Source organism: Ochotona curzoniae, unplaced genomic scaffold (genome assembly GCF_017591425.1).
Source record: "Ochotona curzoniae isolate NIBS_2020 unplaced genomic scaffold, NIBS_Ocur_1.0 scaffold_3835, whole genome shotgun sequence".
NCBI classification, from domain to species: domain Eukaryota; kingdom Metazoa; phylum Chordata; class Mammalia; order Lagomorpha; family Ochotonidae; genus Ochotona; species Ochotona curzoniae.
This window is the reverse complement of record NW_024467114.1, coordinates 35,208,904-35,222,845: the sequence shown is the minus strand read 5'-3', so window position 1 is coordinate 35,222,845 and position 13,942 is coordinate 35,208,904. Positions and strand designations below refer to the sequence as shown.

The following is a 13,942-nucleotide window of genomic DNA, read 5'->3' as shown; positions in this document are numbered from 1 at the left end:
ATGGGTATTCCATTGAAAATACTATTGAGGGGGCCCACTGTGATGGCTTAGTGGCTAAGGCAGTATACCATAGGGGCACCGGTTCTAATCCCAGCAGCTCCACTTCCCATCCAGCTCCCTGTTTGTGGCTTGGAAAAGCAGCAATGGATGCCCCAAGGCCTTGGCACCCTGCACCTGTATGGGAGACCCAGAAGAATCTCCTTGTTTTAGACCAGCTCAGCTGTGGCTATCGCAGCCATTTGGAGAGTGAACCAGTGGATGGACAATCTTTCTCTCTGTTTTCTTCTCTCTGTAAATCTATCTTTCCAATAAAAACAAATAAATCTTAAAAAAAAAGTATTGAGGGGCTGGCACATTGGCTTAACTGGCTAATCCTCCACCTCCAAATGCTGACATCCCATATGGGCTCTGATTCGTGTCCTGGCTGCTTCACTACCCATCTAGCTTCCTGCTTATGGCTTGGGAAAGAAGCGGAGGACAGCCCAAGGTCTTTGGAACCTGCACCCATGGGGAGACCTGGAAGAAGCTCCTGACTTTAAATGAGCTAAGTAAGCTCTAGCCATTGCAGCCATTTGAGGAGTGAATCAGCAGATGGAAGATCTTTATCTTTCTTTCTCTCTGTGAATCTGCCTTTCCAATAAAAATAAATAAATATTTTTCAGTGTGTTATTGATTTTTAGTTTTTGAATTAGTCAAATTTATATTTCTTAGAATACACTCACTTAACAGTGTATTCTGGGAATAGTATCCTGGGTACCAATCCGACTTGGGTAGTCATGTGACAATATTATCATTCCCTCAATAACAAAATATTAATAATCATATTTGCAATCATTTGGGTTTATTTCTACTCAAAAGATAAGCCAGGAGATTTGAAATACAAGAGAAATTCTAGGGTAAATAATTCCTGCATTAGAACAAGAAAGGTCGAACATGGAACATGAAAAGGTTTCTGGAGAGACCCTCTCTACAGACCCATCAGTTTCTGTGAGTCTTGCCAACACAGCCACCCTGCTGTTGCCTTGCTGTATTGTGCTCAGGTATTAGAATAAGAAAGAACCTTGAACAACCTGCTGAGGTGGGTCTCCCTCTGGAGAAGAGACCAGAACCACTCACTCTTCAGGATAAACACAATCTCTCCCTCCTCGAGCAGAGGCTGGACCTCCTTACTGCCCGTTGTAACAAGAGTCCATTTCCCCAGCCCTGACACTGTGTTAAGGGGCATCTGTGTCCCTGTGAAATTTCAGAGGTAACTGACTAATCATGAAACTCCTGCTATTTGCTTTGTCCACCGTGTCTGTTCCAGGAGCCTCATGGCCTTCTACTACATCTTTGGAAGGCTGGTAAGCACACAGAGGCACTTGCGAGTCCATCTCAGACCCTCTTGGCGGTGGCTGGATTTGCTCTATTGACAAGGGACTAAATGAGTGTCCAACAAAAGCAGCTCACATCACAGGGGTTCCCATTCTCTTCCCACACATTAGAAACAGCTTCTGCAGTAACACCCAAATCCAGTTCTGGTTTGGGTGAATCATAAAATGTTTTGAGTAGCTTTCTGTTATGAAGAGAATATTTTATATGTTCAACTTTGCCATATTTTCTAAGCAACCTATATTGTGAAATTTACATTTGTTCAAACGCAAAATGTAAAACCTTAGGGTGAAAGGCTGAAATGTAAGATTCTATTTCAAAAAAAAAAAAATCAATAGTCTTAAAAAGAATCCATTAAATTCTGAAGAAAAGGAGTAAAGGGAAAAAAAATCTAATTTTCCTATGTATTACTTGTGCTCATGGTTCTGTCCTTTTATTGTTAAATGATCATCCATTATGCGGGAATAAGCCTCATCTTGTGGAAGAGCGCATGTGGACTAAGCTAGCTGGCATTTTCCTTATCAGAAAATAAACAGATCTGAGCCCGGGTGTTCCGCCAGGCAGAACCCCAAGCTGTGTTACGGGCCACCACGGATGTCCAAGTCCATTATCCAGGCAGAAAACGCTTTACCAAACAACAAATTAAATAGCTGTATGGCTCTTAGATGGATACTCTGCCAAAATATGCACAGGATGAAACTGTATAGGATTTCTTTAAGGGAAAAAAATCGAAGACAGGGGCCAACTAGCTCTCTGCAGGGATTGAGACTCCAGCTCCGTATTCTCATGGCTTCTCTGGTTTGTCTCCTTTACATTTCTAAACTTGGTGGAGCAGACGAAGTCTGTCCCTTTCTGTATTCTAGCAACTGGTGTACCGTACTTCCATTGACACTTCCGTTGCGAAGAAAGGAATCCATTGTTACAAAAGAGAAATTAATAGGAAATCCAGAAAGCTTGAGTGTTGGCCTACTACAAAAAACATGAACAAGCAATCTCATTTTTTTCTTTTGTTCTTCCTATCTAAACAAACAAACAAACAAAAGTCAAAGTATCCACTTTTCTTTCCTGGACTGTGGTGGGACGATTCATTCTGAAATACCTGTGAAGTTCGTTTAGCGCCTCGGAAGATTGGTGTTGTAAAAACAGCAGCTACTGTCGCTCTCCCTGGGTTTAGCTGTGGAACCTCCAGCGCTTCTCTCGCGAGAACTGAGGATCTTTGTGGACCTCACTGGGCTTTCTTTCATGAAATGTTCACTTGCCCCCTTTTGTCACTGCGTAGAACACAGTGTCAAACAGAGAAACAGCTATGTTCCGTGTGAAGAAGGACAGAAACCTGCAGTGGACCCCAGACTGCCTGGCGCTGGGAAGAAGCCCTACATTGTTCCATCTCTCGATTTCCCAGAATCCAGGAGAATGCCCTTTACAACTTCAACATTGTTGACCATCTTGGAGAATTCCAAACTCGAAGGGTTTCCCTAAACACTTTCAAAGTCTGTGCAGTACCCAAGTGAACTAGCGTGACCAGCAAAAACCTCTTCTTTGGAAACGCTTCAAAGGTGAGATTTCACTGACATCCCAGCTTACCTGTCGTTCCCCTCACTCCCTAATTTGTTTTTGTTTTTATCTTATGACATGTTGAAGAGCTAATGGTGTAAATTACTCCCAGTTCATTAAATAATAATGACCATAAATTATGCTTGTTTATTGAGGGGGGTTCAAGTTTTTCCAAGTGATGATAACAATAGTATTAACATAAAAGATACAGATAAAGATAGGGACCTAGGCAAAGAAAACACAGGGAAGACTTAAAACTTTGACTGACTGCATCCCAAACACAGGTTCTTAGGTCTGCTTGGGTTCTCTCCTCCCAGGGACCAACTGCACCTGTGCAGCTCCTAGGTCAGCATCATCTTCCTTGAACCATTTCGTCCATTGCTCAAACTCCTCTTTACTCTCCTCAGTGTATAAACAGTAGAACAGAACCTCTCTACCAAATCCACATTTTAAAAATTGAGGTAAGAAATGGCAGTTTTCTACACAGAATCAGTCCGAAAAATAATACATCTCTTTGTCACTCAAAGATTTCAACACAGAATATACTTTGTTGGGTCAAGCCAAGAAAAAAAAAAAAAAGAGTAGTCCCAATTGTCTCAAAGTTATAGATGTGGGAGGGGAACTTGAGGACCCTCTGAGCACACCCATGTCAGGATCGCATAAACTCGTTAAAAAAATACAGGGGGATGTGACCACTTCAAGACACACTGAGAAGTTCAGATCCCCTCATTTCCAACTCAGCGACTGTTTAAACGTTAAGTCTGGTTTTCATGTGACTACAAATCAAATAAATGTCCTGGAAAAAAAAAAATCCACCATGACCCCAAATCGCAGATTCAGAATCGGAGGTTTTTGCTGCAGGAATCAAAACTACGAAGCTCTCCAAACTCTGCAAGTGGCTTTGGTTGTATGAGACCACCAGACTCCACTCCGCAGCTGAATAGTTTCTTTTGAATGTTTCGGCGGAAAAGTAGCGATTCCTCTCTCCTCGTGCGGGACGACAGCCGGGTGCCCACACACCGCATTGTTGATCTGGGCATCCATAGAAGATGTTATGGACAATGGAGTTATGTTTCCTATGAGGCTGATGGAAACAAGCAGCCTGCAATGGATTTGTAACTGTTGAGGCTGATGTTGCAAGTGAGGGGTTGTACTCTCCCCAGACACCACTCATCTCTGTGCAATTTGGCACGGGGGGGGGGGGGGGGCACCGCAGTGGCGTTCACTCCACTGTGGCTTTGAACATGCGCTCTCAATTAGAACCAATTCCCCAAACTCCTGGCTGACAAGCGACAAGAATATACAGGGCAACATAACAAAATAAGCTTCACAATGCCTGGCCAATCCCAAGCTCAGGCTGCTTGGTTTCCAAATTAACAAGCCAAAGATAAGGCAGGCACCCTGGGTTTCCTTCCCGGCAGGTGGTAATTTAGCATATTAACTGCCCACAGAAACAAAATAAATTCAGTTACCAAGACCGGCCTCATCGCTCACTCATCCTGTTGCCACTTCTGCTTTTTAAAACACTTGTCGTTATCTCGGAATTAAAACAAACAAGTTTAAAACAAATGGAAGTTTTTTTTTTTTTTTAAGTTACCATCCGTGATTACAGGGTTTTAATGTACGTTATAGCTCAAAAATCGACTGGATAATTTAAAACATTTTTTTTTTCCTTAAATGTCCCTCTCTCCACCATAAGGAAATTTCTTGTTTTAGAATTACCCTTCACGGCTAAGAAAACCCGAATGTTCAACAAGGTAGCCCTGCCATCTAGTGGCCAGGGGTGGAGATACAGGGTTTACAGCTTTAAATTTTTGAATTCCTTTTTTTCCTATGGAGATTCAAATAATTCCTTTTTACTAAAAACATAAAATGTAAACAGAATTTTGAGGAAAATTATACATGATTAACAGAGTGTGCAGGCGAAGATATTCATTAAATTGAAATAGCCTCGTTGCTCTGCTAGAAAATAATGAGCTCTCATGTGTTTAAAACACTCAGGGTTATAGTCATGTAATTTGTGAACTAAAATATCCATAATTGCTAAAAGCCTCATATGTATTTGTGGTCCTAAATTAAATTCAAATGACTTTAAAAACAGTATCCAAAGAAAAACGTTCTCTTGAAGTATCTCCGTGGTGTGAAGCCTGCAGGTTCACGGTTTATTTACATTGTCTGCATTTCTCTGACTCATCCTGAAATTTCCATAACTTCTCACAATATACAAATTTCACATTCAAATACACACGTCCCTTCCAGGGCATCCTGCCGACTGGGTCTTTCTGCCTAGAATTATCTGACCACCCTTGTGTGTGTGTGCGGGGAGGTGGGTTGGGGGGGGCAAAGCCTGCTAAACCTCCCTGTGTCAACTTTTCACCCATTTGTCTTTTAATTTCTTTTCTCAATACTCTGTTTACATGTTAGCTCCCCCCCGCACCGCCATAGGTTCTATTGCACAATTAACCAAAAAAACTACCTGAAGATAAATGGCATAAAAGAGCACAAAGAGACACTGTTTCATTAATTTTTAAAGTACAGAAATGTCTATATATGTATAATGTAGTTTATATTAATGTAATTTATAATTAATGTCATTTATATTTATTCGCTTCTAACTTTATTCAGCTGCATTGTGGTTGAGACAGAGAGAGAGGAAAAAAGAGAGAGAGAGAGAGGAGTGAGCGAGCGACTGGGACAGGCTGAAAATGATGACAGGAGCTTGGTCCAGGTCACCTGCATGAATGACTAAGATCCGTCAACACAGCTTCTCAAGTGCACAAGGCAGGAAGTAGCAATTGGAAGCTGAGCTGAGCGCAGCCGCAAACAGAGGCACCTTGCTATGGGGGGAGGTATGAGTCACAAGCTGTGGGGTAACCACTACCTAAACCCCTGTCTTTAGGTAACTCGTGTAACTATGCTTGTGAAACTGAACTGCCGTGTCTTGTGCAGGGTAAGAGAAAACTAAGTCTGAACTAGATAAATGAATCTATACACGCTGATCTGCTGGAGCCCGTTTATCTTATTCCTAAGCTGCACGTGCGTAAATCCTAACCCGCTGTATAGATTCTTAAAGCTCATGTGTGTCTCCCCAAATTCCTCACATACACTCACGCAGAACTTCACACGCACTCATTCTTACGAACCTGGGCTCTAACATGTCTCAAGAACTGACTTTTCAACATGGGATTTGTTGAAGGAATGCAGTGTTTTCTTGAGTCTTAGTGTCTTTGCTGGCGGCAGAAAGTGTGGAAGTTCTGGGTTCAGGAGCAAAGTGGTGGCCTCATCGTTGCATCTTGAAATGCTGATGGTTATACATGCTATGCTTGCTTCCACCGTTCAAGCGCTTTGCTCGCCTCCTCCACGTTCCTGTGCACACACTATTCTGGCTTCTCCATCACCCTTTCATGCTAAGTTATCAATCCAACTGACTTTTCAATGAAAAATCACGGAAATCTGCTTCAACGTTGGGCAATTGTGTTTCCAAGTCACTGTTACAAACACAGAGTGAGCCTAGGTTGACCTGACCAGCTGCTGACACGTAGGAAAACTTGCCTTTCTCATAGACCTCGGATGTATATTTGTCTCTTCCAAGAATTGTTTATTCATAAATAGACTGTTTTCACAGAGCAGGTGACTGCAAGAAGAGAATAACATAGGGGGCACAGGGTGATGCCTCTTGGCAAAAGGGGGTGCTTCCTGCATAAGGTAGTCGATCCTTTTTCAAAAAGCACTTGAAATAAAGGAAAGCAAAAGAAGCAAACTCTAAGGCAACATCTACAGTGAATCAGCCTGTGGCGACACTTCGCAGGGAAGGACTATCAACATGCACCCCGTGCACCTGTTACCACTCCTGAAGTTCCAGGTGCTCACTGCCCTGTTAACAGAGATGTCCAGATGCATCCGTAAGCAGTGCACGCGGCAGACAAGCCCACCGTCCTCTCGCCCACCCCTTCTCTGTCTCCCCACTCACGTTTTCCAATCCCAGGAGCACGAGGAGGGGGATGGTGGTCATCCCTCCTTGGATCCATTCCTCTAGCGACACCGTCCCGTCATGGTCGTAGTCAATCTCTTCCATCATTTCGTGCAGAATCTGCAAGGCGGTGGGAGGATACGGGGTACTTGCAACGAATCACTGCAGTACACATCGAATAGCACAGCCCCTCTGGATTGTCTGGCAGCTACATGGGGCTTGCGGAACAACATCCGCTAACGCAGCCCACCGTCAATCCCATCACCAGAGAGTAGCAGTTCTCAGATCCAGCTGCTCACCTTCATCAGAGAAGTAGGTACTTACCTGTTTGATCTTTCCAATGAACAACACAGTTAACATAAGAAGGTAAATTTAAGAGTGAAATTTTTCCCTAAGTACTTTCTCTGGGATATATATATATATATATTTTTTTTATTATATAAATTTTTATATTTAATGTATTTTATTTAATTTACTAAAAATTCATGGCAAAGACTAAATAATTGTTTTGTAAGTATAAGGAATGAAGGAATGAAGGAATAATTGCCTGTGAGAAATCCACAGAGTCAAGAAGTTAGATCATCTAATCATCTCTAATTAAATATCTTTTTTTTTCTTTGAGAAAAAAAATGCTTCTTTGAAAGGCACAGAGACACGCAGGGAGAAACAGGCAGAGAAGAGACGCTCCCATCTGTTCGCTGAGTACCCCTGCAGTGACCGGGGCTGAGCACGGTCAGAAGCCCCGGTCCAGGAAGCCATCGTGTCTCCTGGCTAAAGGGCAGGGACTCAGTCGTGCTAGCCACCACCACTGCTTCTCAGAGTCTATCTTCAGAGGAAGCTAGGGCTAGCGGCTGGGAGGAGCATGGAAACGCAGCATCCAGGCAGAGGAGGGGGCCTCTGAGCACAGCCAGACACTTTGCCTGAGGGTTGCCACACACAGTGTCTAGAATTGTCTTTCTAGCGTTTATTTGTAGCATGTTTACTTTTCTGTGTATAGTGGCAATACAGGTCCCCTCCATCTGAGGACTTCTGTGAGACCAGCAGAGGGACCCCTAGCGCAAATACTATCATTATTTTGTGATTGAGAGCAATGTATATGAACTTTGACCATGTTGCCCCTGGCCACGAGGAAGGCAAAGCATTCCGATGCGAAGGTGCTAGAATGGCAGCCAAGGTCAGAAATGACAGGAAATCCATTGTGCTTACACCATTTGCAACTTGTAACCAAGTTGGCACAAGAAAGACATATAAAGAGATTGAAACCGGTGCAATGCCTGCTGTGCTGGGCCTTTGCGTGGAAAGTGTCTGTGCCCCCCGCCACCGTGCTTGGTGTCTTTCTTGAGAGTCACTGGGAAATCAGATTAGTATAGCCACAGTCTGAATTGTGAGTGTTGGAAAGGAAGATGCAAAATAAAATGTCGGAATAATTAATTGAGCATTTTCTTAATCCTCAAGTTACAGCATAGAAGAAATAAGGTAGAATTGGTAAAATGTAGTAAAAATCTGTTACATGTCCTACCCCTTGAGCTCATGCTGGGGAATTTGATCAACAAAGACATGAGGGAAGAGAGCTGAAACATAAAGCCTGGTTCCGGATACTCTCCTGCAGCACCTGATAAGTCTAATTTTAGTTTGACAAAATCCCCTTCTGAGGACAGCTCTGTCTTCTCTGGAAATCACAACCTGTCCCATGCATTTGCTTCTCTTTATTACTTATACAGAGGAATTTGTCAATGTGCATTTTTATCCAGCATGGGCAGAGCTGTGCAGACATCAAGATGCAGTGGTTACCACGACAGCAAACACAGGATTCACAGGAAGACGGTGATCTTGACCCCAGAAGCATGGCTGACTTACGGGGTGCCCTGGTCTACGCCTTGTGTCCTCCAGCAGGTGCTGGGCACGTTTACGCCGTCCAGCCACCAATGGTTCCCCATCTTCCTCTGCTTAGGCTGACAGACTTCTCCCGCACCTGAGAGACACCTGTTGCTGGGGGCTCATCGTGTCCATATCTGCTTTAAAAGCTGATAAGAAAAAGCCCTTTCCCTTTTCTGTGATACCAGGAAACACAACGGCCTCCATCGGTGGATGCACCATTGTCACCGCTGAGTGGCCTGGGGTGGTGGTGGGGAACTGTTTGCGATGAATGGAGAGAAAAATATGCCACGGAACTTGTGAGAACTAGTTCAGGGAAGATAGGAACAAGCTGAATGCCACAGAAAGCTTAGTGCTGCTACCACCTGCTTCAGCATGGCACGTGCCAGCTCTCAGTGCTGCCTGCCCATCTCTGTGCACACAGCACGTGTATTCTCATCTAAAATAAGAACCCCACTCCCAAAGCTGCTGAGCTGAGATTGGGAGAGTCCACATCACTCTTATAAACAGGGTCCTCTGGTGGAACTTGCTTGGACCTCTTTAGCTTCAGTTGATCAAGAAAGGGGAGTGTTATCAGAGCTCTTGTCTGACATTATCATCCATTTAATGGCATCAGTAAGGACGTTAGGTTAAAATAGGCTTCTGAAATTCATGGAAAATATAAACTTGTAAAATAAAATCGATGTTTGACTTGCTTTCTTCATGTTCACATTGCGTAATGTGTTTTCCAAAACAAATTGAGTTTGATTGCTCTAATGAGCTTTCCCCTAACTCATGCTTGTGAACAAAGTTTCTCATGTATGTTAGACATTTGACCAAGCTTGAAATGGTGACGTCAGCATGCTGTAACTAAAGAGCTTCTGTGTCATTACAGGGATTGTGGTTATCATTTCCTGAATTAATTGCACTTAAAATACCTGCTTTATGTTTAACTCACATCAGCCTTTTGACCAATTAACTTTAAAATATGTGGTCTCAGGGCCAGCGTGATGGTTTAATTGGCTAATCCTCCCCTCATGCAAGATGACCCTGCTGTACTTTGCTGCAGCTCCCTGCTTGTGGCCTGGGAAAGCAGTGGTTGATGACCCAAAGCCTTGGGACCCTGCACCTGTGTGGGAGACACAGGAGAAGCCCCTGGCTCTTGGCTTCTGGTTTCGGATCAGCTCAGCTCCTCCACTGGGAGGAAACCAGTGGACAGATGATCTTTCTCTCTGTGTCCCCTTTTGTCTGTAAAATTGCCTTTTGAATAAAAACCAATAGATCTTAGGAAAAAAAGAATATTTGGTCTTAATTTATTCAGTTTTAAAATGCAGAGACGAGCAGATACTTCAGTTGGCCGCAAGTGTGAAATGACACATTGTCACAACGCACCATGCATAGCAGCGTTTTCATGCTCTACTTGGCAGCCTGACATGACCAGGGCATCTCCAACAGCGGCTTCTGTCACTCCCAAGTATCCCAGACCACAACTCAAAATAACTCCCATCGGGGGGAATGCAGAAGTTCCTAAGGGACGCGATCTGTGACTTCTCATGTGGTGGAGCTTACGCTTCTGACGAGCAATGAATGATAGGGTCCTCAGGGGGGTTACAGTCAAACGGGAGTAACGCAAGCAGGTCTGCCGAAACACAACTAACAGAGAGGCCTCCCGGAACTTAGCCAAGAGTCAAACTGTTCCTATACCTACTGGGTTTAGTTCGGTGACGTCCCACTCCAGGTACTCCGCCACGTGCATCATTTGACCGATGATGTTCTCTAGTTCCTGGGGGAGCGACACACACACACACAGAGTGTGAACACAAGGTCTTGGTGAGTTCTTAAACTTTACAGGCATTCTTTTGTCCAACACAGAACTCATCATCGTTTATGAATCACAAAATAAGTATGATATAATCATTCTTACACACGCCATTAGAAGAATGGTTGTCAAAAAGTACAAGGAAATGGGATTGAAGATTTTTGTTTAGGTATAAACTCTTTTAAATCCATTCACATTTTAAAACATATTTTCTGAAAGTGTCTTTTGTGGATAAACGGAGGAATTGGCTCTTAAAGTTCTGGTTGACTATACTGAATGGACGGTCCAGATTCTATCCTGTTCCTGTCACTTGCTCTAAAGCTCTTGAGCACTAGAGGGCGCCGTCGCACCGTGCAGAGAGTGGCATGGCGTCCTGGCCTCTTGCAGGTGCTTGCCCAGTCCCAATGTCCTGCCCCTTGGCCTGGAGCCAGAAAAGGGGGCGGGGGTGGCAAGAAGTGTTCAAGGCTTATTTTTACTTTGATAAGCTGAGGACCGAGAATCTATATGGACTGTTCTAGAACTTCCTTTGGACTTGTTCGTTGTGCCAGAAGGATGTTCAGGGCACAGAGATGAAGCAAAGTTTATTTTGTGAGGGGATAGGGTTTCAGCTTGAATTTTCAAATTATACTGCTCACTTGTCAATTCGTGGAAGAACTGCTAGTGAAATACATATGTCTTGGCTAAGAAAAATTAAAATATTTCATATGTATAGATTGAATATTTGAATTTTCCTGTATCTATCTTCAGAGAAAATGAAACAGTTTTGTAAAATGCTTGTCATTTTAAATATAGATGTTATATGATGTTAAACGGGTGCCTCATAATTTAAAATTGCAAGAAGCATTTAAAGTGTGTTCATTGAGGATTCCTCGGCTCAAATGCCTGATGTAGTAAGTGCGGTCAATATTCCTGCAAAGGAGAACGTATTCTTAACGTAGGCTGTTTGGGGGTCTGGGACTCCTCTGAGAGCTAACGCTGTAACCCATCTCTCCAAAAACGTACAGCCTTCATTTTGCTCCGGAGGCTAAACAGGTTGCTCAGAAAGCAACACAAACATCAATTATTAGTGATAAGCAAATGCTAAAATTTGGTACAATCACGTGTGTGTGTGTTGTCTGTGTCTGTGTGCTTCTGTTACCTGCCGTAGCTGTCCCTTCATGGATTGTCAAGGATTGCCGGCACAGAGACGTGCTGCTGGCCTGATAGCAGGTGCGTGCCATTGCAAACATCACGGAGCCTCTTGGAGACTCAGTCTGGGTCGCTCCAAAGGCTGCGCCGACCTCACTCAGCAGAGACCTCCCCGCCCCCGAGTCCAAGCATGTTCCCCTGTGGATTTGTCTTGCCTTGAAGAAGATAAGCTAGACACGATTGATCTCTCCTCTTGTTCAGATATAGCGGTCATGTTCTCATATGATGTATGTTCTGGTTTCCCTCCCGTAGGCGAACGGTGGCGATTGAAAAGCACCAGATGACTTTAGAACACACATTTTGAGCTTGATATTGAAAGAAATCTATAGGGCAGCAGTTTTTGTGCTAACGCCGGCAAATCCTATTCATAACTTCCATCATGCGCCACGAAGAGCGGCTTAACCATAAGCGCGTCTCTTTGTTCCGAGCTCATTACTTAATATTGGTAACATGGGTTAAAACATTGCTGACAGCCTACCCTATATGTTCAAAAAGGGTGGCCACAGATCCGAACATTCTTTTACTCCATTGTCAAGTCAGTTAGAGACCACAGCTAAAAACCTAGTGAAATAATAATTACATGAACTGAAAAATTGCTTTCCATTCTGCTTCTATTTGCTGGATCTTTTTCAGTATCCAATCTCATGAATGGTTTTTCTTTCTCTCCAGACCATTGGTCTCAGGTTCCTGTTACATGGTGTGCAGACCCGACTGGAGCTCCTCTGCTACACACGTTTAGAGCAGGACAAGAAAAGTCATGCTTTTGTCGGTTGAATAGAGCACTGCTCATCAGAACAGTTTGCTAAGATCATTTTAAAACAGGATAGGAATTCGGGACAAGGGCATGCAAATTAAGTGTGCCTTGGGTGGTAATAGGTATAAATTTATTCAGTGCATTTTTTTTTTCAGAAGAAACTGCTTTCAAATTTTTCACAGAAAACTTGATGAAAAACATTACCGAGCTGTCGAGGAATCCATTCCTGTCGGTGTCATAAAGGCGGAACATAACTGGAAGAAAAAAAAAAACCAGCGTGAGTGGAAGATGACAGATGAACAGGGTGGAAGCTAGTTTCACACGGATGCTTTAAAACTGAAGTTTCTCTTGGAAACAACTTCCCGACCCTTCACTCTCTTCAAAGCAATCCATACGTGAGATAGTTTTGTAAGTTAACTGAAAACCAGCTCATCAACGAATAAGCATACCAGATAGTAGAAATAAAGTTTATTAGATTGTGTTTTCAGCCAGGCAATGGTACCAAGTGCTGCAGTTTATTCACATTCTTAAAGATTTATTTTTTTATTATTTTTTCATTGGAAAGGCGGATATACAGAGAGGAGAGACAGAGAGGAAGATCTTCCGTCCGATGATTCACTCCCCAAGTGAGCGCAACGGCCGATACTATGCCGATCCGAAGCCAGGAGCCTCTTCCGGGCCTCCCACACGGGTGCAGGGTCCCAAAGCCTTGGGCCGTCCTCGACTGCTTTCCCGGGCCACAGGCAGGGAGCTGGAAGGGAAGCGGGGCTGCCGGGATTAGAACCGGCGCCCATATGGGATCCCGGGCGTGCAAGGTGAGGACCTTTAACCACTTGCGCCACCGCGCCGGGCCCTATTCACATTCTTTATTGTGCGGCATCATTGGCCATCAAATCATAAACAGCAAAAGAGAGGCTGGGGAGCGAAACGAAGAGCAGATAAGAAAAAGCGAATATTAGGAAATCTACAAATCACTCATGACTTGGGACTCACCGTTCGGGTCATAAGAGTTTGGTCAAACAGCTGTTTTTGAAGGAAGAATCATCCCGCTATGGTTGCACATTGGCTATGAAAGTCAGGTGGTACACACCACCCACGGGTGCTGGGACCAGCATAGGAAAGTGGATACGCAGTGAGGACAGCATCCTGGAATGTTCCCAGTTACAAGTTCCTGCTACATCACACACTGCTAGACCACAGTGATGGCCGAAGTAGTCCCTGCATCTCTGACCTCTATGCGCAGGACCTGGATTGAGTCCCTTAGATGCCGGCTGTGGCCCAGCCCACTCAAAACCTCCTTAGACATTTGGAAAAGGATCCAGCCAGTGTGGGCACTCACTGTCTCCATTTCTCTCTCTCTCTCACTCTTGCTTTCTCCCTTCCAGATAGAGAAAAGTAAAGAAGAAAGGAAGGAAGGAAGTGATACAAGGAA

At 43.9% G+C, this 13,942-nt stretch overlaps 1 protein-coding gene across 8 annotated transcripts in view; it reads right to left on the bottom strand.

The window, feature by feature from the left end:
- The window catches only part of DGKB (diacylglycerol kinase beta), a 566,350-nt gene that overhangs the window by 423,581 nt on the left and 128,827 nt on the right, over window positions 1-13,942 (bottom strand). For all 8 annotated transcript variants that reach the window (XM_040964636.1, XM_040964637.1, XM_040964640.1 and 5 more), the window contains 3 exons: window positions 12,715-12,764; window positions 10,458-10,532; window positions 6,896-7,015 (listed from right to left, as the gene is read on the bottom strand). In XM_040964636.1, coding sequence (XP_040820570.1) covers window positions 6,896-7,015; window positions 10,458-10,532; window positions 12,715-12,764 — 245 coding nt within the window. Of the gene's footprint in view, window positions 1-6,895; window positions 7,016-10,457; window positions 10,533-12,714; window positions 12,765-13,942 lie in introns of those variants that run through there.